Source organism: Chiloscyllium punctatum, chromosome 26, assembly GCF_047496795.1.
Source record: "Chiloscyllium punctatum isolate Juve2018m chromosome 26, sChiPun1.3, whole genome shotgun sequence".
Taxonomy (NCBI): Eukaryota; Metazoa; Chordata; class Chondrichthyes; order Orectolobiformes; family Hemiscylliidae; genus Chiloscyllium; species Chiloscyllium punctatum.
The window spans coordinates 68,562,431-68,588,252 of NC_092764.1; the positions used below are offsets into that span (position 1 = coordinate 68,562,431).

The 25,822-nt window shown below is 44.4% G+C and overlaps 1 protein-coding gene across 3 annotated transcripts in view; it reads right to left on the bottom strand.

The window, feature by feature from the left end:
• The window catches only part of necab2 (N-terminal EF-hand calcium binding protein 2), a 279,429-nt gene that overhangs the window by 34,091 nt on the left and 219,516 nt on the right, over nucleotides 1-25,822 (bottom strand). For all 3 annotated transcript variants that reach the window (XM_072547576.1, XM_072547575.1, XM_072547577.1), the window contains 2 exons: nucleotides 20,716-20,834; nucleotides 17,735-17,814 (listed from right to left, as the gene is read on the bottom strand). In XM_072547576.1, coding sequence (XP_072403677.1) covers nucleotides 17,735-17,814; nucleotides 20,716-20,834 — 199 coding nt within the window. The remainder of the gene's footprint in view (nucleotides 1-17,734; nucleotides 17,815-20,715; nucleotides 20,835-25,822) is intronic.

The window sequence follows — 25,822 nt, forward strand, 5'->3', positions numbered from 1 at the left end:
GTATCAAGGGCTGTGACTATTGGTGTTCCACAGAGGTTAGTGCTGGAAGCTCTGGTGTTCATGATCCTTATAAAGCCAGAATCCAGAGAGAATTTGTTCCTGCTAGGGTGAAGGGCAAGGCTGGTTGGATAGGGGATGACTAGAGAAATAGAGGTTTTGGTCAAGAAAAAGAAGGAAGCACATATCAGGTATAGACAGAAGGGATCGAGTTAATCCATAGAAGAGTGCAAAGGCAGTAGGAGTATCCTTAAGAGGGAAATCAGGAGGGAAAATAGTTTTGGCAAATAGAGTTAAGGAGAATCCAAAGGGATTCTACAAATAGATTAAGGACAAAAGGATAACTAGGGCGAGAATAGGGCTCCTTAAAGATCAGCAAGGCCACTTTTGTACGGAACCGCAGGATATGGGGGAAATACTAAATGCACATTTTGCATCAGTGTTTACTGTGCAGAAGGATATTAACATGGGGAAATGAATAGCAACATCTTGAAAAATGCCCATATTGCAGAGGAAGAGGTGCTGAACGTCTTAAAATGCATAAAAGCGGATAACTTCCCAGGACCTGATCAGGTGTACCCTAGAACTCTGTGGGAAACAAGGGAAGAGATTGCTGGGCCCCTTGCTGAGATATTTGTATCATTGACAATCACAGGTGAGGTGCCAGAAGACTGGAGGTTGGCTAACGTGGTGCCACTATTTAAAAAAAAAGTGGTAATGACAAGCCAGGGAACTATAGACTGGTGAGCCTGCCATCGGTGGTGGGCAGGTTGTTGGAGGGAATCCTGAGGAACATGATGTACATGTATTTGGAAAGGCAAGGACTAATTCGGGATAGTCAACATGGCTTGTGCGTGAAAAATCATGTCTCAGAAACTTGATTGAGTTTTTTGAAGATTATGCGGGCAGAGCAATGGACGTGATCTATATGGACTTCAGTAAGGCGTTCGATGATATTCCTCATGGTGCACTAGTAAGGTTAGATCACATGGAATACATGGACATCTAGCCATTTGGATACAGAACTGGCTCAAAGGTAGAAGACAGAGGGTGGTGTTATAGGGTAGCTTTTCAGACTGGAGGCCTGTGACCAGTGGCATGCCACAAGGATCGGTGCTGGGTCCAACACATAAATGATTTGGATGTGAACATAGGTGGTATGGTTAGACAGTTTACAGGTAACACTAAAATTGAAGGTGTGGCGGACAGCGAAGTAGATTCCCTCAGTGTACAACAGTACCTTCATAGAAGGGCCAATGGGCTGAGGAGTGACAGATGGAGTTTAATTTAGATAAATATGAGGTGCTGCATTTTGGAAAGGCAAATCAGGGCAGGAATCATACACTTAATGGTAAGATCCTAGGGAGTGTTGCTGAACAAAGGTACCTTGGAGTGCAGGTTCATAGTTCCTTGAAAGTAGAGTCTCAGGTACATAGGATAATGAAGAAGGTGTTTCTTACGCTTGCCTTTATTGGCCACTGCATTGAATATAGGAGTTGGAAGTCATGTTGCGGCTGTACAGGATGTTAGTTTGGCCACTTTTGGAGCAATTCTGGTCTCCCTCCAAGAGAACAATGTTGTGAAATTGAAAGGGTTCAGAAAAGGTTTATGAGGATGTTGCCAGGGTTGGAAGATTTGAGCTCTAGGAAGCAGCTGAATAGGCTGGGGCTATTTTTCCTGGAGCAACGGAGGCTGAGGTATGACCTTATAGAGTTTTATAAAATCATGCGGGGCATGGATAGGCTAAATATACAAGGTATTTCCTCCATGGTGGTGGAATCCAAAACTAGAGGCATTGGGATTAGGGTGAGAGGGGAAGGATATAAAAGGGATCTAAAGGGCAACTTTTTCACAGAGGGTGGTATGTGTATGAGCTGCCAGAAGAAGTGATGGAGGGTGGTATGATTACAACATTTAAAGGGAACTGGTTGGTTTATATGAATAGGAAGGGTTTAGAGGTACATGGACCAAATGCTGACAAATGGACCTAGATTTATCTCGGAGATCTGGTTGGCATGGATGAAATGGACCGAAGAGTCTGTTTCCGTGCTGTGTATCTCTATGACTCTATGACTCCATAAATGGTTTAGAGGATAACATAGCAGGTCTAATTAGTAAGTTTGCACACAACACAAAGATTGTGGAGTTGCAGATCATGAGCAGGATTGTTAGAGGATACAACAGGATATAAACCCATTGGAGGAATGAGAAGAAAAATGACAGTTGGAGTTTAATCTGGACAAATGTGAGGTGATGCATTTTGGAAGGTCAAGTACAGGTGGAAATTATACAGTGAAGGCCAGAACCCATAGGATTATTGATATGCAGAGGGATCTGGGTATGCAGGTACACAGATTACTGAAGGTGGCAGCACAGGTAGCTAAGGTAGTTACAAAGGCCGAAGGCATGCTTGCCTTCATTAGAAGGGGCATAAGAATTGAGTATAAGAATAGACAAGTTATGATGCAGCTTTATAGAACTTCAGCTGGGCCACCCTTGTTGTACAGTTCTGGTTACCACACTACCAGAAGGATGTGGATGCTTCGGGGAGGGTACAGAAAAGGTTTACTAAGGCATTGCCTGGTATGGGAGATTTTAGCGATGAAGAAAATTTGGTTAGACTGGGTTTGTTTTCATTGGACACAAGAGGTCGAAGGGTGACCTGATAGAAGTTTATAAGATTGTGAATGGCATAGATAGAGTGGAAAGTACGAGGCTTTTCCCCAGGGTGGAGGGGTCAGTTACTAGGGGACACAGGTTCAAGGTGCAAGGGGGGATGTTTAAAAGAAACATGTGAGGCACATTTTGCACACAAAGAGTGGTGAGTGTCTGGAACGTGTTACCAGAGGAGATGGTGGAAGCAGATACAATAGCAGCATTCAAGAAGCACCTGGACGAATATATGAATCGGAAGGGAATAGAAGGATATGGATCCTCTAAGTGAAGGCAGTTTTAGTATGGAAGGGCAACTTGTGATGATGCAAACTTGGAGAGCCAAAGGACCTGGTCCTGTGCTGTATTATTCTATGTTCTATGAAACCCTGTCTCTGTGGGAGAAAGTGAGGACTGCAGATGCTGGAGATCAGAGCTGAAAAATGTGTTGCTGGAAAAGCGCAGCAGGTCAGGCAGCATCCAAGGAGCAGGAGAATTGACGTTTCGGTCATAAGCCTGAAGAAGGGCTCATGCCCAAACCGTCGATTCTCCTGCTCCTTGGATGCTGCCTGACCTGCTGCGCTTTTCCAGCAACACATTTTTCAACCCTGTCTCTGTACCAGTCGTTCTGATACAACAGACAGGTGAACAAAGAGCATTGTAAGGAGGAAGAAGTGACACTGGGAGGAGGGTGGAGGTAAACCTCAACAGGGATCCCCCAATCAGGAGAGGAGTTCCACAATGAAGACATCAAGCACCTCACTTCACCAAGAAAGCTGGAACACACTGATCTCCCAGGCACAGCTCTATTCATCACCTCTGCTTGGTTAAACTAAAGCAGAGGGTGTGCAGTTGCAATTGATGATGGGAGATTTTTTTCTACGCAGTGAGTTGTTACAAATTTGAATTCATTGTCAAAAACAGCAGATAGCAAAATACGAGACTCAATTGTAAACCTAACACAAAAGAAAACATGTGCACAACTCTGGGGTAAACGCAGGGCTTTGGAACCTGTGGATTGCTCTTTCAAAGAATCAGTACAAGCAGAAAGGACCTTGTGGCCTCCTTCAGTGCTGTGTGATATGATAATTCTGCGATTGTTATTTTTACCTCAGATTCTGGAAGAAAATGCAACGTTTCCCACAACTGCAGATGCCAATGTTAAAGAAAGGGGAAGTCACAACAAAGACTGCTGTTATCAGACCATGACCAAGATGGCAGGCAAAAAAGAGAGAGACAGAATAACAGCTAATTGATTTTGCAGAGAAACAACTGGAATAGTTCAATGAAGATATCATTGAAGTTTTAACCCCTAAGTCTTTCAAAGAAGCATTGATCATTCTGAACTTTGGATTTTCCCAATAGGTTTGCTTGCATATTATCCTTGCAACGATGGTGTATTATAAAAGCAAATCTTTGAAAACCTTTTTTCAGCCTTGATTGATACATACTGTTTTATAATGAAAAGGTAGAGGAGATTTTTTAAAATTACAACTGAGTAATTGCGCATGTCATTGTAGTCTCTTCCTTCTCCTTCTCCCCCCACCCCACCCCCCCGATGTTGCCTCATCTTGCAGGATTTCTCACCAGAGCAGTGCAGATCTGTTAAAGACTACACTGATCTCCAAAGGCAGTGATCAGCCAGAGGCGTCCAGCAATAATCTCAATTAGTACTGGATTGGAAAGATCCCACAGAAGTTGACAGACAGGTCACTGCTGTAACTTTTGACTGGGGAAACTTAACTCCTTGTCCCAAATGGATTTTTATGCACAATATTGGAATTGAAATATTTAACTCATAAAATATCTGGCTTGTTAAATGCCACATCAAAGCATTTAATTCCTAAAGGTGTGTGCATCAATTCAGTTTTCATTGCAAGCTAGTAGCTTGGATGGAATAGTAATAGAAGGGAGGTCACTTTGAAAAATCACAAATATATAAACATCACATTCAGATTCTCTTAAATGCCACTAAACAACATAAAGATGTGTCCATTTATACATTCCCCAAGTTTTGGCAGTGAAGAAATATAGAAAATAGAAGCAGGAGTAGGCTATTTGGCCCGACAAACCTGCTCTGCTATTCAATATGATCATGGCTGATCGTCGAATTCAATAGACTGTTCCCAGTTTTCCCCCATATCCATTGATGGTTTTAGCTCCAAGTACTATCTCCAATTCATTCTTGAAATTCTATGATGTTCTGGTTTCAACTTCCTTCTGTAATAGTGAATTCTACAGGCTCACCACTCTCTGGGTGAAGACATTTCTCCTAATCTCAGTGCTAAATGGCTTACCCCACACCCTTTGAATGTGACCTCTGGTTCTGGACTCCCCCACTGTTGGGAATATCCTTCCTGCTTGTATCCCGTCCATTCTTTTAAACTCCAGCAAATATAATCCCAACTGATCTAGTCTCTCTTCATATGTCAGTCCCACCATCCCGGGAAACAGTCTGGTGAATCTTTGCTGCATTCCCCCCATTCCTTCCTCCGATAAGGAGACTAAAATTGCACACAAGACTTCAGGTGTAGCCTCACCAAGGCCCTGTACAATTGCAGCAAGACATCCCTGCTCCTGTACTTGAATCCTTTTGCTGTGAAGGCCAACATACCACTTACCTTCTTCACCTGCTCTACCTGCATTCGTACCTTCAGTAAGTGGGGTACAATTCTCTTTGCTCTCCCTAGCCCAGTCTATTACTATTCTGATCACAATCCGCCTTCAACTTTTTTTTATTACCACAGCAGGAGAATAGAGCCCCCGCCTCTTCAAAATTCCTGACATTCCACTCATTTTACCCTCTCAACACTTGACACTCCGGAGATGTCATTCCATTCAAACTACATGAGGGACTGTCAGTAAATTTCTTAATTTCTGCATTAATTAACAGTTGTATTTTGGCAGTTGAAATTTCTAGCACATTAATAAGAGGAGCAGCTCAAAATTATACAGGGGTCAATCAACAAAGGGTCTCGACTTCCTTATTTCACTGACTATGCCTCTGGGTTTTTTTTGTCCTGGAAGTTAAAGATGCAATTTCCATATGAATCCTCTGTGCTGTACTCATCAGCAACTGCTGCCTAAATGGGGGAACACGTGTTAGCAGGGGATGAGAAATTTGATAAAGGCACGGCTTGCCCTTGTTACTAGATGATAAAAGGAGGAAAGGGGAGAGTGAGGTGGTCAGACAGAGAGACACCAAGTTACTTTGGATGAATGAAAGTAGAACAGAGAACCATCTGCACGGATAGGCAAAAAGAGAAAGAAAGAAAAGCTGAAAATCCGGCAAATTAGGGAATGAAATGGCTGGAAATGTGATGGAGGAACATTCAATTGAGGCATTAAAGGGGACATTTGGGGTTATTTGAATAGAAGTAATGTGCAATAACTATGGGGAAAAAGCCAAGAGTTACTCAGTAACGATGCTCACAATGGATTGAACGGCCTCCAGTGATGTAACAATGCTGCATTTCTGTGAAGCAAATATGAACATTAATTTAGCTCATGTAGGCTGATGTCAAAGGATCAAATAAGGTTCCAGGTAACTGGAAAGAACTTGTGAATTTGGAATCTATTTATTTTTAAAACCGTCTCATAGTTAATTGGATGGAAAGTTGATTAATTATATTTAATGTCAAACTGTGCAGCAGTATCACAAGAATATTTTTCATAATAATCTGCTAAGTTCCTGTTTTCTATATCATTCTGTGTATTAATAGCAGACTCAGCAATGAAATAAATTTGCGAGAGATTGATGCTGTAATTGTACCAATTAACTGTGCAATTAGAGCCAAGATTAACTGAGATTAAAATTGTTAATTGAGAGATTAATGACAATTATTTATTTTCTCTGGTTTTGACAGCCACAAACAACACAGCAGGTGGCACAGCCTGGCACACAATGGGTCGCCCTTTGAGATGGGTCCTTGCCCCGGCTCAAGGCCTGTGGTGATCATTTCGAGAAACAAATCAAGAACCTCATCTCATGGGCTGTTCATGGAGAATTAGGGAGTTTGCACATCCAATGATTTCACTGCACGTCTGACTCGACTCAAAGCATGCATGTCAACAGTTTGTAAAATTGGGTAGGGTTTGAAAAGGAATCTCATATTGCTGTGTTAGGCTAAGACTGGGATGGGGAGGGTTGTTGTTGGTTGAAATCTGTAGGAAGAAGGTGATCAGCACCTTCTGAGAAACCCTGAAAACCCTGAGAACATTTGAAACATTTGGAAGGACTAATCTTGAGAAGGAAGCCAAGAGGTTCAGTGTGTAGCTATCTCTGCCTCTAGAACAGAGGCTCTGTGTTCAAGTCTCGCTCCAGCACCTTTCTGAAAAATTCACTCAGGGATGTGGGTATCGCTGCCTGGGCCAGCGTTTATTGCCTATCCCTAGTTGTCCTTGAGAAAGTGGTGGTGTGCTGTCTTCTTGAACTGTGACAGTCCATTTGGTGTTGGGAGATGCTGTTGGGAGAATCCAGGATCTTGACCCGACAGACAGTGAAGGAACGGCGATATATTTCCAAGTCAGAATGGTGAGTGGTGTTCCCACGTATCTGCTGCTGTTGGACTTCTAGATGGCAGTAGTTGTGGGTTTGGAAAGTACTGTCTAAGGAGCCTTGGTGAATTTCCGCAGTGTGCCTCCTAACTAGTGTACACTGCTGCGTTGGTGAGGGAGGGACTGACTATATGTGGATATGGTGCCAATCGAGCAGCTGCTTTGTCCTGGGTAGTGATAAGTTGTGGAGCTGTACCCATCCAGGCAAGTGGGGAGTATTCCATCACAGTTCTGACTTGTGTCTTATAGACAAGCTTTAAGGAATCAGGAGGCAGGTTACTCATTGCAAGATTCCTAGCCTATGACTTGTGGTTATAGCCACTGTATTTATATGGTGAGTGCAGTTCAATCTAGTCAATGGTAACCCCAGGACGTTGATGATGGGGGATTCAGTGACGGTGATGCCGTTGAATGTCAAGGCCCAATGCGTATGTTCCTTCTTATTAGAAATGGTCATTGCCTGGCATTTGTATGTTGTGAATATTACTTGCTACCTTTTTTTAGCCCATTCAAACATGAACAGATTAGTATCTGAGGAGTCACGAGTGGAGTTGAACATTGTGGAAACATTGATGAACAAGCCCACCTCTGACCTTATGATGGAGGGAAGGTCATTGATGAAGATCAAGCTGAAGATGGTTGGGCCTAGGACATTACCTTGAGGGACACCTGCAGAGAGTGAGATGATTGACCTACCACAACCAAAACCATGATGGGATGTGTGTTCACAATACAGCCAGAAGATTGAGTTTCAACTTTGGAAGTTCTACCAACACACGTCGATGGCAAGCAGCAAGGACAGGACAGATTTCTGGTCAGCCACAAAATCATAGAACCTCTACAGTGTGGAAGCAGGCCAACTGGCCCATTGAATTCACACCAACCCTCTGAAGAGCATCACTCCCAGAACCATCTCCCTACTCTATCCCTGTAACCCTGTACTTCCCATGGCTAACCCATTTAACCTGTACATCCCTGAACACTATGGACAATTTAGCCTGGCCAATCCACCTCACCAATACGTCTTTGGATTGTGGGTGGAAACCGGAGCACCCAGAGGAAACCCATGCAGCCACAGGGGAGAATGTGCAAACTCCACACAGACAGTTGTCTGAGGCTGGAATCGAACCTAATCCCTGGCGCTGTGAGGCAGCAGTGCTAACCACTGAGCCACCATGCAGCCTGTGGAGTCAGGAGCTGCCTCCATGCCCTACTCTCAGTGGAGGTTGTTGTGTTGTGGAAGGTGAGACCTGTCATCGGGAAGAGAACCTCAGAAGAGGGACCTTGAGCAGCTAACTGTCTCTTACAGGCCCCATAATCACTCTGATGGGAATAAGTGAAGAATTTGCGCAGCGTTTTCCATGACATTCCAAAGAGCATCAACAATTGACAGAATGCAGCCATCACTGCAGCATAGGAAATATGGCAGTCAGGAGGTGCACAGCAAGATCCCGCAAACATCACCACCACGGTGACAAGAGCAACAGTTTCAGTGAAGCCAGTTGAGGGATAAATATTGAACAGGACACTGCCAGGATCACTTCTGCTCAGCCTCGAAACAATCCTCTGGGGTCTGCCCGAGGAGGCAGGTGGAGATGGAGTTTGTCACCAGAATGTTGTCACACCCTGGAGAACAGAGAGTTTGATTGTTCTCAGTGAAAATTGTATCGTACACGTCTGCATTTAACACAAATAGACTTGTGTGCCTTTTTTTCATTCACTCACAGGACTTTTGGTATCACCGGGCTGGCTGGCATTTATAGCCCATCCCTAGCTGCCCTTGAACTGAGTGGCTTGCTCGGCCATTTCACAGGGCAGTTGAGACTCAACCACATTGATCTGAGTCTGCAGTCAGGCCTTTATCCTGTCCGGAAGCAGCGGGAGACAGAGCGGAGGTGACGTTGGGACCAGGGGGTTGCTGGGAAGATAAGGACTTGGTATATATTTGGGCAGCAGCGAAATCTGAGATACTACACGTGTAGTATCTCCCTCCCACCCCTCTCCTCTAATCAGAAGGAAAGGACTCTGCAAGGTAAGACTCTTTGTTTCTTTTATATATTTAAGTGCATTGTTTGGTATTACTTAGTTGAGTTAAAGCTAAGGCTTACAATAGCAGAGGACCTCAGACCTGTGGCATGTGCCTCTTGCTTGATCTGGGAGCTCAGGGACATGGCTGACATTCCTGACCCTTACACTTGCCAGAAGTGTGTCCAGCTGCAGCTCTTGTTTGACCACATGACAGCTCTGGAGCTGCGGATGGACTCACTGTGGAGCATCCGCGATGCTGCGGAGGTCATGGACAGCATGTTTAGTGAACTGGTCACACTTCAGGTTAGAACTGTTGAGGGAGACTGTGAACGGGTGACCAAAAGGCAGAGAAAGAGCAGGAAGGCAGAGCAAGTTTCCCCTGCAATCATTTCTCTCCCAAGCAGGCATACTGTTTTGGATACTGTTGGGGGAGATGGCTCACCGGGGAGGCCAGCAATTTCCAGGATCATGGCACCATGGCGGACACTGCTGTTCAGAAGGGCAGGAAAAAGACTCGTACGGCCATAGTCATAAGGGAGTCTATTGTGAGGGGAGTAGATAGCGGTTCTGTGGCCGAAAATGGGACTCCCGGATGTATGTTGTCTCCCAGGTGCTCAGGTCAGGGATGTCACCGATCAGCTACAGAGCATTCTGAAAGGGGAGGGTGAACAGCCAGTTGTCTTGGTGCGTATAGACACTAACTATATAAGTAAAAAACGAGATAAGCAGAATTCAGGGAAATGGGAGAGAGGTTAAAGAGGAGGACCTCAAAGATAGTGATCTCAGGATTGCTACCAGTGCCACTTGCTAGTCAGGGTAGAAAAGAAAGAATAGGCAGGATGAACACGTGGCTTGAGGAATGATGTAGGAGGCAGAGGTTCAGATTTGTGGAACATTAGGACCAATTCTGGGGAAGGTGGGACTATTACAAATTGGATGGTCTAACCTGAACCAGACTGGAACTAATGTCCTTAGGATAGTTTTTGCGACTGCGGTTGGGGAGGATTTAAACTAATGTGGCAGGGGACTGGGAACCGGAAGAGAAGACTGGTAGACAATGGGGTGGAAACTAGACACTGTAAGGAACAGGATCATGAAGTTAGCATTACCAAGGGGAAGAACAGGCAGAGAGCAGATGAATGCAAAGGAACTAGTGGTCTGAAGTGCATATACTTTAATGCAAGGAATATAGTGGGTAAGGCAGATAAACTTAGGGCTTGGATTGGTACCTGGGAGTATGATGTTACTGTGTTCACAGAGACTTGGTTGAAGGAAGGGCATGATTGGCAACTAGAGTCAAGATTAGAGTCGTGCTGGAAAAGCACAGCAGGTCAGGCAGCATCCGAGGAGCAGGAAAATCGAAGTTTTGGGCAAAAGCCCTTCAACAGGAATGATTGGCAATTAAATGTTCCAGGATATAGATGCTTCAGACAGGACAGGGAGGAAGTAAAAGTGGAGGGGGGATGTTGCATTGCTGGTCAGGGATGATGTCACTGCTGTGCTAAAGGAGGACACTATGGAGGACGTGAGCAGTGAGGCATTATGGGTAGAGCTAAAAACAAAAAGGGTACAGTTACATTGTTGGGGCTGTACTACAAGCTTCCTAACAATGAATGTGAGGTAAAAGAACAAATAGGTAAACGGATTATGGAAAGATATAGAGGCAACAGGATGGTGGTGATGGGAGATTTTAATTTTCCCAGCATTGACTAGGATACATTTAGTGTCAGAGATCTGGATGGGGGAGAATTTGTAAGGATCATCCAGGAAAGTTTTCTAGAGCAGGATGTCAATAGTCCGACGAAGGAAAGGGCCATATTGGACCTGGAGTTGGGGAATGAGCCAGGCCAGGTGGTAGAAGTTGCAGTGGGGGATTTCTTTGGGAACAGTGACCACAATTCTGTAAGTTTTAGAATACTCGTAGTCAAAGATGAGAGTGGTTCGAAGGGATGAGTACTAAACTGGGCCAAGGCCAATTATATCAAAATTCGGCAGCAGCTGAGAAATGTGGATTGGTGGCAGATATTTGAAGGGAAGTCCACATTTGATATTTGGGAGGCTTTCAAAGATAGTGCAGATAGGCATGTCACTTTGAAAACAAGGGATAGGAAAGGCAAGGTTCATGAACTGTGGATGACAGGAGAAATTGTGTCACTAGCCAGGAGGAAAAGGGAAGTATATATAAAGTCCAGACAGCTAAGAACAGAACGGGCTTTGGAGGAATATTGGGAGAGTAGAACCAATGTTAAACAAGGAATCAAGTGGGCTAAAAGGGGTCATGATATAACTTTAGTGAGCAGAATTAAGGAGAATCCCAAGGCCATTTATTTATATATAAGAAGCAAGAGGGTAACAAGAGAAAGGGTTCAAAGTTTGGGAGAAGATTTGTAGCTCGGGTGCTCGTTGTTGTGGGATTGGTCCACTAAAGGATGTTTCTAAGGTTGTGTGTCGAACGGGTGAGATTCTCAGTCATTACTTTGAATCAGTGTTCACTGAGGAGAGTGACATGATGAATGTTGAGATTAGAGATAGAAGTTTGTTTACTCTGGATCATGTTAACATAAGGAGGAAGGATGTGTTGGGTAGGCTAAAGGATATTAAGGTGGACAAATCTCCAGAACCGGATGGGATCTATCCCAGGTTGTTGACAGAGGTGACAGAGGAAATAGCTGGGGACCTGACAGGTATATTTGTAGCATCCTTAAACACAGGTGAAATGCTGGAGGACTGGAGATTTGCTAATGTTGTCTCCCTGTTCAAGAAGGGTAGTAAGGATATTCCAGGTAACTACAGACTAGTGAGCCTTACGTCAGTGGTGGGAAAGTTGCTGGAGTAGGTACTGAGAGATAGAATCTATCTATATTTGGAAGAGAATGGGCTTATCAGTGATAGGCAACATGGATTTGTGCGGGGGAGATTGTGCCTTACCAACTTAATGGAAGTGACCAAGTTGATAGATGAAGGAAGGGCTGTAGATGTCATATACATGGACTTTAGTAAGGCATTTGATAAGGTTCCCCAAAGTAGACTAAAGGAGAAAGTGAAGTCACGTGGTATGCAGGGTGTTCTAGCTAGGTGGATAAAGGACTGGTTGAGCAACAGGAGACAGAGAGTAGTAGTTGAAGGGAGTTTCTTGAAATGGAGAAAGGAGACTAGTGGTGTTCCACAGGGATCAGTGCTGGGGCCACTGTTTTTTGTGATATACATAAATAATCTGGAAGAGGGTATTGTTGATCTGATCAGTACGTTTGCAGCTGACATGAGGATTGGAGAAGTAGCAGAAAGCATAGGGGACTGTCAAATAATACAGGACAATACAGATAGACTGGAGAGTTGGGGGGAGAAGTTGCAGATGGAGTTCAATCCGGACAAATGAAGTGATGCATTTTGGAAGGTCTAATTCTAGAGTGAACTATACGGTAAACAGAAGAGCCTTGGGAAAATTTGATGAGCAGAGAGATCTGGGAGTTCAGGTCTATTGTACCCTGAAGGTGGCTGCGCAGGTGGATAGAGTGGTCAAGAAAACATATGGTATGCTTGCCTTCATCGGATGTGAGGCAGCAGTGCTAACCACTGAGGCACCGTACCGCCCAAGGTCCATTCCTGAGGGTTAACAGCCGCACTGAATCTGGGTGATTCTAGTGAAAGTCTAGTGTAGAAATGGTTGCGTGGGATTGCAGTAGCAGAGACAGGATAAAATGTTGGAGCCCCAGAGTTGGCAGATAACATAGCTGCAAGGGGCTAACAGTGCTGGCTCATAATGAACATTACCATTTGTACCCATTACAGTTCAAAAAGTAATTTCAGACACTGAAAGTGAAAAGTTTTCTTTTATCCTTCGTGTGATTTATCCTTCATCAGATGAAAGGAACACTTTGAGTTTCACATCATTAAATATAATGAGGCTGTTCAGAAAAGGCTTGATTTCACTTCTTTTGAAGATTTCCACTATACAAGCGTTTTGCAAATGCAGTGGTGATAACTGCTACGGGGTGACCAGAGTTCTTTCTTTTCAGTTCTTTTAACCAGCTCCTTTTGAGGCTATGTCTTATTTCAAGTCTCATCAAATGCCTTGTGAAAGTCAGCACATGAACATTCTATGCTTAATGGCTCCTCACCAAGAGTTCCTTAAACATTTCAGTCAAACCATCCAAGGTGACCTGCCTTTCACAATGTTGAGTTTTCCTAATCAGCCCAAATATAGAAATAGAGAAAACAGGAACAGGACTAGGCCATTCGGCCCTTCAAGCCTGCTCTACTATTCAATATGATCATCCAACACAGTCCCCTGTTCAAGGTTTGAGTAACGATTCGTAGCTCAGGTGCTGGTCGCCGTGGTTGTGGGTGTGTTCGCCGAGCTGAGAGGTTGATTTGCAGATGTTTCGTCCCCTGTCTGGGTGACAGCTTCAGTGCTTGGGAGCCTCCTGTGGGGTGCTGTGGTACTGTGTCTTCTGAAACTTCTTTGCCTCCGCTCCTGCTGCTTCCGGAATATACCGGCTATGACAATAAACGACCAGAACCAGCAACCGGCGGCAGCAGAAATGGAACCAAATAGATTCCACAAGACACAGTAGCACAGCTCTACACAGGAGGCTCCAAAGCACTGAACATGTCACCCAGACAGGGGACAAAACATCTGCAAATCAACTTTTCAGCTTGGTGAACATACCCACAATCACGGGAATATCCCCTGTTCTCTCTTTCTCCCCATACTCTTTGATCCCTTTTGCCCTAAGAATTATATCTATCTCCTTCTTTAAAACAGTCAGTGTTTTGGACTCAACTGCTTTCTGTGGCAGAGAATTCCGCAGGCTTGCCACTCTCTGAATAAAGAAATTTCTCCTCATCTCAGCCCAAACTATTCCGAGCATTCAGATTTCAGCTGCCTTTGCTTCATTGCTCCTACGTGGGTAAAAGCTATCTCACTGTCCTGTCTTTGACATTGCTCCTTCAAGGATGTTTGTACAAACCAGATCGATATTTCCAGAGTCCTTTCCTACTCACTTCCTCCTGGTGTATTTTAAGATATATGGCTCCTGACCCTAGGCGCTCCTCCTTCAATACGAATATTTCACATGAACTGAGTTGCTCCCTCTGATTATATAGATTCTACAACGACTTTGGAAGATCGCCATTGAATTCACTACGGGTACGAGCTCTCAGCAACAAACTGCTCAAATTCAGCAAAGATCGATGATTTCACTCAAATAAAGTAGCACCAGGCACATAAAAAGAACCAATTGTGGATAGGAGTGTATTCTTCAGATGGTGAAGCTCAAGCCTGGGAGTGTTTGATTGGGACAGTGTACAGACAGCTTTACTTTCAGGTTGAAAGAATAGAGACAGATTTACACTCTATGTAACCATGTACGGTCCTGTCCTGGGAGTGGTTGATAGGGACAGTGTAGAAGGAGCTTTCTTCTGTATCTAACTCTGTGCTGTACCTGTCCTGCAGGATTTGTGATGGAGACAGTGTAGAGAGAGCTTTATTTTCAGTTTAAAACAGTAGTAGATGCTTTACTCTGTATCAAACTCAATGCTATCCCTGTCCTGGGAGTATTTGATGAGGGAGCTTTACCCTGTATCTAATCCACTGCCATCCCTGTCATATGACTGTTTGATGGGGATAGTGTAGAGGCAGATTTACTCTGTCTGGAACCTCGTGCTATCCCTACCCCAGAAGCGTTTGAAGGGGACATTGTAGAGGAAGAGTTGCTCTGCATCTAACCCCATTAAATGCCTGTCCTGGGAGTGTTTGATGGGGACACTATAAAGGAAGCTTTACTCTGGCACCTTGTGCTGCGTTTAACATAAGCTGTAGTGGGAACTGTATTCAATGAGTGCTTTCTCTACTCTGGATCATTTCAACAGAATATAACTAAGGCTCAGTTCATTCTTTGAAGTGTAGTCACCTTTGTAACATAGCAACCACAGTGGCATATGAATGCACAGTAAGATCCCACAACAGCTAAGTAGCCAAACCACATTTCACTTACTGTGGCAGTAGAATCATAGAACCACAACAATGCAGAAGAGGCCATTCGGTCCATCATATCTGCACTGACCCTCCAAAGAGCCTGAACATCCCAAGGACAATTTCCCATGGCCAATCCATCTGACCTGGACATCTGTAGACTGCAGGAGGAAACCACAGCACCAGGCTGAAGCCCACGCAGACATGGGGAGAATGTGTAAACTCCACACAGACAGTCATCCAAGGCTGGAATCGAACCTGGGTCCCTGGCGCTGTGAGGCAGCAGTGCTAACCACTGAGCCACCGTGCTGGAGGAGTAAAGTTTGCCAGGCGATCAGGGAGAATTGCCAAAGAGTGCTGTGTGATTCATGTGAGAAGGCTGGTGGTGGGGGCGGGGGGAAACGACCAGGTTTACTGTATGTGAGCGGGAGTCTGCTTTCTTATCGGAGAGATCCATTCTACAGGGGTTTCATTAAAAGAAGGGGTCTGAGTTGGTGAGGGAAGTGTGTCCTTGGGGAGGACAGTGTGGGAGTGGGGCAGGACAGTTCTCTGCATTTTCGGGAGCCATGTTGAGGGAACCTCCGGCTCCATTGAGTTTAATGGCGACCCACCCCTCCTCTGCACGAGTGAGGGAGCTATCTTTTTGAGTGGACCTGAAGGACTATTTTTGAATGAAATGTTCTACTCCTCCCTTACCCAAACATGAGCGTCTCGAAACTGCTGCGGCTGAGACTGAAATGCTGTGTATTTACACAGCACCGTTTGCAACCACCGGACATCCTAAAGCATTTTGCAGTTAATAAGGGTCTTTGGAAGTGCAGTCACTGCTAGAATGTGGCAACTTTAGGAGGTATAGTTTGTAAGTTTGTAGGTGACACCAAAATTGGAGGTATAGTGGACAACGAAGAAGGTTACCTCAGATTACAATGGGATCTTGATCAGATGGGTCAATGGGCTGAGGAGTGGCCAATGGAATTTAATTTAGATAAATGCGAGGTACTTCAGTTTGGAAAGGCAAATCAGGGTAGGACTTATACTCTGAATGGTAAGGTCCTGGTGAGTGTAATTGAACAAAAAGACCTTGGAGTGCAGGTTCATAGCTCCATGAAAGTGGAGTCGGAGGTAGATAGGATAGTGAAGAAGGCGTTTGGTATGCTTTCTTTTATTGGTCAGAGCATTGAGTTGGAGGTCATGTTGCGGCTGTACAGGACATTGGTTAGGCCACTGTTGGAATATTGTGTGTAATTCTGCTCTCTCTCCTATAGGAAGGATGTTGAGAAACTTCAAAGGATTCAGAAAAGATTTACAAGGATGTTGCCAGGGTTGGAGGGTTTGAGCTACAGGGAGAGGCTGAATAAGCTGGGGCTGTTTTCCAGGAGCACCAGAGGCTGAAGGGTGACATTATAGAGGTTTATAAAATCATGAGGGGCATGGATAGGGTAAACAGACAAGGTCTTTTTCCTGTTTTGGGAGAGTCCAGAACTAGAGAGCATTGGTTTAGAGTGAGGGGGAAAGGATTTAAAAGGGGCCTAAGGGGCAACGTTTTCATGTAAAGGGTTGTGCATGTATGGAACAAGCTGCCAGAGAAAGTGATGGAGACTGTTACAATTATAACATTTAAAAGGCACCTTGAATGTTACATGAATAGGAAGGGTTTAGAAGGATATGGGCCAAGCGCTGGCAAATGGGATTAGATTAGGTTTGGATATCTGGTCAGCATGGACAAATTGGACCGAAGGGTTTGTTTCCCTGCTGTATATCTCTATGACTCTAACTAATTTGTGCACAGCAAGCTTCCACAACTTGTATTTCAGATTTTGATTAAAAGATAAATGTTAGCAATGACACTGGAGAGAAACCCTCTGGCAATTGACAGTGTGCCCTGAGATCTGTTCAGTCTATCTGAGAGGGTAAACAGGGACTCCGATTATTATTTCATTTGAAAGCTCACATCACTGGCATTGCAACATTCCTTCAGCACTGCAGCCTGCGTTTGAATCCTGGACTGGGACTTCAAGAATCCCTACAGTGTGGAAGCAGGCCATTCAGCCCATTGCACAGCTCCAAAGAGCATCTCAGCTACCCTACCCTATCTTTCCCATGGCTAACCCACCTAGTCTGCACATCCCTGGACACTATGGAGCAATTTAGCATGGCAAAAGCGAGGATTGCAGATGCTGGAAATCAGAGTCTAGATTAGAGTGGTGCTGGAAAAGCACAGTAGGTCAGGCAGCATCTGAGGAGCAGGTTCACATCTAGCAATTTAGCGTGGCCAACCCACCTCACCTGCACATTTTTGGACTGTGAGAGGAAGCCCATGCAGACACAGGGAGACTGTGCAAACTTCACACAGCAGTCACTCAAAAGCAGAATTGAACAGTGCTAACCACTGAGCCACCGCGCCCCCAAACCTGACCCTCCTGACATGGTGACATGACTGTAGCTGACTGAGTCACAATCTTTCTCATCAGGACCATCGACAAGCAAAAAGGCAGTTATTGGAGATCGGGCCTCCTCTGCTCTTACCTTATTCTCCAGGCGGCCAATCAGTTCAGCCAATCTGTTGATCTGTGATTCAAGTCCTTCTTCCCTACCGGCTGGGAGAGCTGATGGGGAAAACAGACAAACACAAACCTCCTGGTTAGAAACATTCCCATCCAGAAAAAAAACATACAAAATGCTTCCACCGTATCTCTGTGAGTGGACTGATGTGATACTGCTCTGGTTCCCTGGTTCAGTATTTCTGCACTCATCAAATTTTCACCTTCAGCCTTCCTGGAATTGTTTGTTATGATACAGAGTAAGATACAGATTGAAACTTCCTCTACACTGTCCCCCATCAAACACTCATGAGACAGGGACAGTATGGGGTTAGATACAAAGTAAAGCTTCTTCTATACTGTCCCCCATCAAACACTCCCAGGACAGATAATGCCACAAATACAGAGTGTGATAATTTTGTTGCTTTATACTGATATCACATTGATCCACACAAACTCATAAAATCCATGTAAAAATCATGTTCAAATCCCTCCAGTGCTTCAATCCTCCTTTTATCTACCACCTCCTCTGGTTCTTCAAATGTCTGCCCCAACATCCATCATTCCAAAATCAGTGGCTCTGGAACCCTTTTCATTTCTTGCTACTGAGCTCGGGAATCCTTTCTTGAAACTTCTCTGCTTTATCTCCTCTTCTTTTAAGATCCTCCTTAAACCCTACCATTGTGTTAGTCCAAAATGGTCATGTGGCACAGAAACAGACCCTTCGGTCCAGCCAGTCCATGCCAACCATAATTCCAAACTGAACTAGTCCCATCTGCCTGTGATATCTCTCCAAACATTTTTTTATCCATGTACTTAACCAAATGTCTTTTAAATGTTATAACTGTACCTGCATCAACCATTTCCTCTGTAAGTTCATTCCTTACACAAACTACTTTCTGTGTAAAAAAGTTGCCCTTTGTGATTTTTTTAAAACCTTTCTCCTCTCACCTTAAAAATATGCCCCCTAGTCTTGAAATCCCCCAACCTGGGAAAAAAAACCTTGATTATTCATCTTATCCATGCCCCTCATGATTTTATAAATCTGAATAAGGTCATCCCTCAGTCTCTGATGCTCCAGGGAAAGAAATCCCAGCCTATTCAGCCTCTCCCTATAACTCAAGCCCTCCATTCCCAGCAACATCCTGGTAAATCTTTTCTGAATTCTCTCCAGCTCCCTATAACAGAGAATCAGAACTGCACACAGTACTCCTGAAGCAGCCTCTTCAGTATCCTGTACAACCTCAACATGATGTCCCAACTACCACACTCAAAGTTCTGAGGAAAGAAAGCAAGTCACATTGGCCTGAAAGGGTTAATATTGTGGAGTGACAAAAGCATCACCCACTATGATGATACCTCAGGACAGAGCAGCTTCAGGTCTCAATGGAGTGACACCCAACATTTGGTTCTTCCCAGGAACTGTGTTGATCATCTCAATATCATTGGCAGCTAATAACTAACTCACAACACCTCGTTAACTACAAGCGATTCTTTTAACTGGACAAGGAGGTAGCTAATCTCTCCCACACTAACTCGACCAGCCCCTGTCAATCTTACATTTAAATAGCATTGTGCCAACAGCCTTCATCCTGAGTCGCAGCTCATTGAGTCTAGTGAGCTGACACGTCTATCCAATAGCCATCTTTCCTCAGGTCTCCAACATTGCAGTTGTTACTTTCAGGGTGTCTGGTTAGTTTCTCGGGGTGTTTTCGTCAATTGTAACACCTCTTTGTGGGGAATGAAGTCAATACGAGTGAAGATTATGCTCACAGTATGCGAGTAAAGAGATACTGTGATCCGGAGGAGAAAGCATCTGAAAAATTGTTTGCATTGAGCAGAAAATCATCACCCACCATTGTGACAAATGATACGTGAATGATAGTCAAAAATTAGCACTTAAATGAGTAACTGCAGCCACCATTATTGGTCCTCCCACACATCATATCACAGTCTATAAGTAAGTATAGTGTAACACAATTTCAAAACAAAATCTGAGACAGAGAGATGTGTTGTATTAAATATTTAGTGCAAAATATCAGTACTTCACTGATTTCATTAATTCAAGATTATAAGTGTCATCACTTAACAATTATACCTTCTTAATCTGATGCCTCTTCCATTTTACATCTTCACAATCTATCAATATGTTAAGACAGAAAACGTCAAACCTGCACACTAAATACTGACTGACATAATTAAACTGTATTTAATGTAATCACTTCTCTACCCGCTTTAATTTAAGGTCCAGCTAGATTCTTACCCAGAGTTGTAAATGTATTAGTTTTGTCAAATGTGTAATGTTGGAACTGATGGTATGGATGTTTATATTCAGTGGAGCAGAGTAATTTGATTTTCAGCTGATCACCTGCCTGTATACAGGCAGTGCAGAATCCCACTGGAGGACAATTCACAGGCACAGCTAAGGATTGAGTGGACAGTGCCTGTGGAAGATAGCCATCACGTAATATACTATTACCTTAAACTCAGTGAGGCATTTAGCCCAGTCACTATTACTCATACTCACACTGGGACCCACACTTAGCCCAGTCACTACTATCCACACTCACTCTGAGGTGCACACTTAGCACAGTCACTATTACTCGCACCCACCCTGGGACCTATACTTGGCACAGTCACTATTGTTCCTCCTACACATTGTTCATTGTCTATAAGTAAGAATAGTGTAATGCCGTTTATAAACCAAATCTGACTGACTCACACTCAGCACAGTCATTATTCTTCACATTCGCCCTGGGACTTACACCACTACCAACTTCTCAAGGGCAACTGGTGACAGGCAATAAATGCTGGCCTAGCCAGTGACACCCACATCCCACAAGGGACTTAAAAAGAATCACTCTGGTAACTTACACTCACCAAGTCACTATGACTCATACCCTACCTGGTAACTCCCAGTCGCTTGAGTCACTGTGACCCATACCTTACCTGCTCAGACACATTTACCTAAATCAGTTTTCAGTTTTTTGTCTCTTGCTGTCATTCTGCTGCTGGTGAAGTTGCTTGTGGCCTGCTGGTTATACCAACTCTCCACCACTCCGTGGCTGGTCTTGCTGTCATAGAACCTGAGACAAAGGAGAGAGAGTTACTCCACTTACCAGGAACTGTTCCACATTCACTGTGGTCTCTGATTCTCCCTGCTCCATCATGGAGGTGCAAATCCCAATTGCCAGGAGTAATCCTTCAAGAACTCATCCACTTCTTCACACCCTCAGGAATTCCATTCCATTCTCCCAGTTCCTCTGTCCTTGTCATATCCATTCTGAAGTTGCCAATTTCCTCTGGGATGCCTCGGTCATGACCTTTCTCCCCACCCCATTGTGGTTGACAGGGCCTTTTAGCTGATCCATCTTAATGGTAAGGTCCTGGGGAGTACTGCCAAGCAAAGAGACCTTGGGGTGCAGGTTCATCGTTTGTTGAAAGCGGAGTCACAGGTAGACAGGGGAGTGAAGAAGGTATTTGGTTCAAGAGTTAGGATGTTATGTTGCAGCTGTGACAGGATATTGGTGGGGCCACTTTTGGAAGACAGTATTAATTTCTAGTCTCCCTGTGACAGGAAAGATGTTGTTAAACTTTAAACTTGTAGAAGTTTATAAAATCATGAGGGGCATGACTAGGGCAAATAGCCAAGATCTTTTTCCTAGACTCCAAAATTAGAGAGCATAGATTTAAGGTTAGAGGGGAAAGATTTAAAAGGGATCTAAGGAGCAACTTTTTCACATAAAGAGTGATGCGTATGTCGCTGCCAGAGGAAGTGGTGCAGATAGGTATAATTACAACATTTAAAAGGCAAATGGATGGGTACATAAATAGGAAATGTTCAGAGGGATACAGGCTAAATGATGGCAAATGGGACTAGATTAGTTTAGGATATCTGGTTGGCTTGGTTGAGTTGGACCAAAGGGTCTGTTTCTGTGCTGAACAAAGCCACAACTCTATGATTCTCTGATTCAATGATGACCCAGCCTACAGCCTTACTGGATGAATAGTGACTGATGCACACAACATAGAACATAGAACATTACAGCGCAGTACAGGCCCTCTGGCCCTCGAAGTTGCACAGACCTGTGGAACCAATCTGAAGTCCATCTAACCTACTCTATTCCATTCTCGTCCATATGCCTATGCAATGACCATGTGAATGCCCTTAAAGTTGGCGAGTCAACGACTGTTGTGGGCAGTGCGTTCCATGCCCCTACTACTCTCTGAGTGAAAAAACTACTTCTGATATCTGCCCTATATCTCTCACCCCTCAATTTAAAGCTATGTCTCCTTGTGCTAGCCATCACCATCCGAGGAAAAAAGGCTCTCACTGTCCACTCCATCTAACCCTCTGATTATCTTCTATATCTCAATTAAGTTGCCTCTCAACCTGCTTCTCTCTAATGGAAACAGCCGTAAGTTCCTCAGCCTTTTCTCGCAAGACCTTCCCTCCATACCAGGCAACATCCTAGTAACTCTCTGCTGAACCTTTTCCAAAGCTTCCACATCCTTCTTATAATGCGGTGACCAGAACCATGCGCATTACTTCAAGTGCTGCCGCAGCAGAGTTTTGTACAGCTGCAACATGACCTCATGGCTTCGAAACTCAATCCCTCTACCAATAAAAGCTAACACACGGTATGCCTTCTTAGCAACCCTACCAACCTGGATGGCAACTTTTAAGGATCTATGTACCTGAACACCGAGATCTCTGTGCTCACCTACACAACCAAGAACCATTAGCTCTGCATTCCTGCTACTCCTACCAAACTGAATCGCCTCATAATTTTCCGCATGAAACTCCATTTGCCACCTCTCAGCCCAGCTCTGCAGCTTATCTATGTCCCTCTGTAACCTATAACATCCTTCAGCACTATCTACAACTCCACCAACCTTAGTGTCATTGGTACATTTACTGAGCCATCCTTCTATGCCCTCATCTAGATCATTTATAAAATGACAGCAGTGGACACAAAACAGATCTTTGTGGTACACCACTAGTAACTGAACTCCACGATGAATATTTCCCATCTACCACCACCCTCTGTCTTCTTTCAGCTAGTCACTTTCTGATCCAAACCGCTAAATCACCCTCAATCCCATGCCTCCATATTTTGTGCAAAAGCCTACAGTAGGGAACCTTATCAAACGCCTTACTGAAATCTATATACACTACATCAATAGCTTTATCCTCATCCATCTGTTTGGTCACCTTCTCAAAGAACTCAATAAGGTTTGTGAGGCACGACCTACCCTTCACAAAACCATGTTAACTATCCCTAATCAACATATTCCTTTCTAGATGATTATAAATCCTATCTCTTATAATCCTTTCCAAAACTTTGCCCACACCCTAAGTAAGGCTCCCTGGTTGATAATTACCAGGGTTGTCTCTACTCCCCTTCTTGAACATGGGGACAACATTTGCCATCCTCCAGTCTTCTGACATCATTCCTTCCAATAATGATAACATAAAGATCAAAGCCAAAGGCTCTGCAATCTCCTCCCTGGCTTCCCAGAGAATCCTAGGATAAATCCCATCCAGCCCAGGGACTTACCTATTTTTACACTTTCCAGAATTGCCAACATCTCCTCCTTCTGAACCTCAATCCCATCTAGTCTATTAGCCTGTATCTCAGTATTCTCCTCGACCACATTGTCTTTTTCTAGTATGAATACTGACAAAAAATATTCATTTAACGCTTCCCCATGTCCTCTGACTCCATGCACAACTTGCCACTACTATGCTTGATTGGCCCTAATCTTACTGTAGTCATTCTTTTATTCTTGATATACCCATAGAAAGCCTTAGGGATTTCCTTGATCCTATCTGCCAGTGGCTTCTCATGTCCCCTCCTGGCTCTTCTTAGCTCTCTCTTTAGGTCTTTCCTGGCTAACTTGTAACTCTCAAGCACCCTAACAGTCATCACATCTCATCCTAACATAAGCCTTCTTCTTCCTCTTGACAAGAGATTCAACTTCCTTAGTAAACCGTGGCTCCCATGCTCAGCAGCTTTCTCCCTGCCTGCCAGATACATACTTATCAAGGACACAGAGTAGCTGTTCCTTGATTAAGCTCCACTTTTCAATTGTGCCCATCCCCTGCAGTTTCCTTCCCCATCCTATGCATCCTAAATCTTGCCTAATCGCATCATAATTTCCTTTCCCCCAGCTATAACTCTTGCCCTGCGGTATATACCTGTCCCTCTTTGTCACTAAAGTAGACAGAACTGAATTGTGGTCACTGTCACCAAAGTGCTCACCTACCTCCAAATCTAACACCTGGCCGGGTTCATTATCCAGTAACAAATCTAATGTGGCCTCACCCCTTGTTCACCTGTCGAAATACTGTGTTCTGTACACATTGGACAAAAACTGACCCATCAAAAGTACTTGAACTATAGTATTCCCAGTTAATATGTGAAAGTTAAAGTCCCCATTACAACTACTCTGTCACCCCCGCTCCTATCGAAGATCATCTTTGCTATCTGATCCTCTACATCTCTGGAACTATTTGGAGGCCGATAGAAAACTCCCAACAGGGTAAACGCTCCTTTCCTGTTTCTAATCACAGCCCATCCTACCGCAGTAGACGAGTCCTCAAACGTCCTTTCTGCCACCATAATACTGTCCTTGACTAACAGTCCACACCACCCCCTCTTTTACCATTTTCTCTTGCTGAAACATCTAAATCCCAGAACCTTCAACTACTATTCCTGTCCCTGCTATATCCATGTCTCTGAAATGGCCAACATTGAAACCCCAGGTACCAACCCATTCTGCAAGTTCACCCATCTTATTCTGGATGCTCCTGGAGTTGACACACTTCAAACCAACTTCTTGCTTGCCGGTGCCTTCTTGCGATCTTGAAATCTTAGTTCTGACTTCCCTACTCTCAACCTCTCGTATACTCAAATTACAATTTCGGTTCTCATCCCCCTGCTGAATTAGTTTAAACCCACGCGATGAGTATTAGAAAATTTCCCACCCCCAGGATATTGGTACCCCTCTGGTTCAGGTGTAGACCATCCTGTTTGTAGAGGTCCCACCTACCCCAGAAAGAGCCCTAATTCTCCAGGAATCCAAAACCCTCCCTTCTGCATCATTCGTGTAGCCACATGTTCAACTCCTCTCTCTCCCTATTCCTCACCTTGCTCGCACGTGGCACGGGCAACAAACCAGAGATAACCAGAGACCCAGGTTCAATTCCTGCCTCAGGCAACTGTCTGTGTGGAGTTTGCACATTTTCCCCGTGTCTGCGTGGGTTTCTTCCGGGTGCTCCGGTTTCCTCCCACAGTACAAAAATGTGCATGTTAGGTGAATGGCCATGCTAAATTGCCCATTGTGTTAGGTGAAGGGGTAAATGTAGGGGAATGGGTCTTGGTGGGTTTCTCTTCAGAGGGTCAGTGTGGACATGTTGGGCCAAAGGGCCTGTTTCCACACTGGAAGTAATCTAATCTAATCTATAACAACTCTATTTGTTCCAGCACTAAGCTTCCACCCGAGCTCCCTGAATTTCTGTTTTAAATCCCAATCCCTTTTCCTATCTATGTCATTGGTGCCTATGTGGACTATGACTTGGGGCTGCTCCCCCTCCCCCTCAAGGATTCCGAAAACACGATCCAAGACATCACAGATCCTGGCACCTGGGATGCATCACACCAACCGTGAATGTCTCTTGTTCCCACAGAACCTCCTATCTGTCCCCCTACCTATGGAGTCCCTAGTGATTAATGCTCTGCTGCTCTTGCTCCTTCCCTTCTGAAAAAAACAGGGACAGACTCTGTGCCAGAGACCTATACCCCACTGCTAACCCTGGTAAGCTCACCCCCCCCTCCCCCCCACAACAGTATCCAAAACAGTATACTTGCTGTTGTGGGGAACGGTCACAGGGCTATTCCTGCACTGTCTGCTGGTTCTCTTTCCATCCCCTGACGGTAACCCATCTACCTTCTTCTTTTATCTGAGGTGTGACTACCTCCCTGTAACTCCTTTCAATAGCAAAGTCTTCTTCATCATTACAGAGAGGTAGTCACACCTGAGTAGACATCAAGATGAAGGAATACAGTTC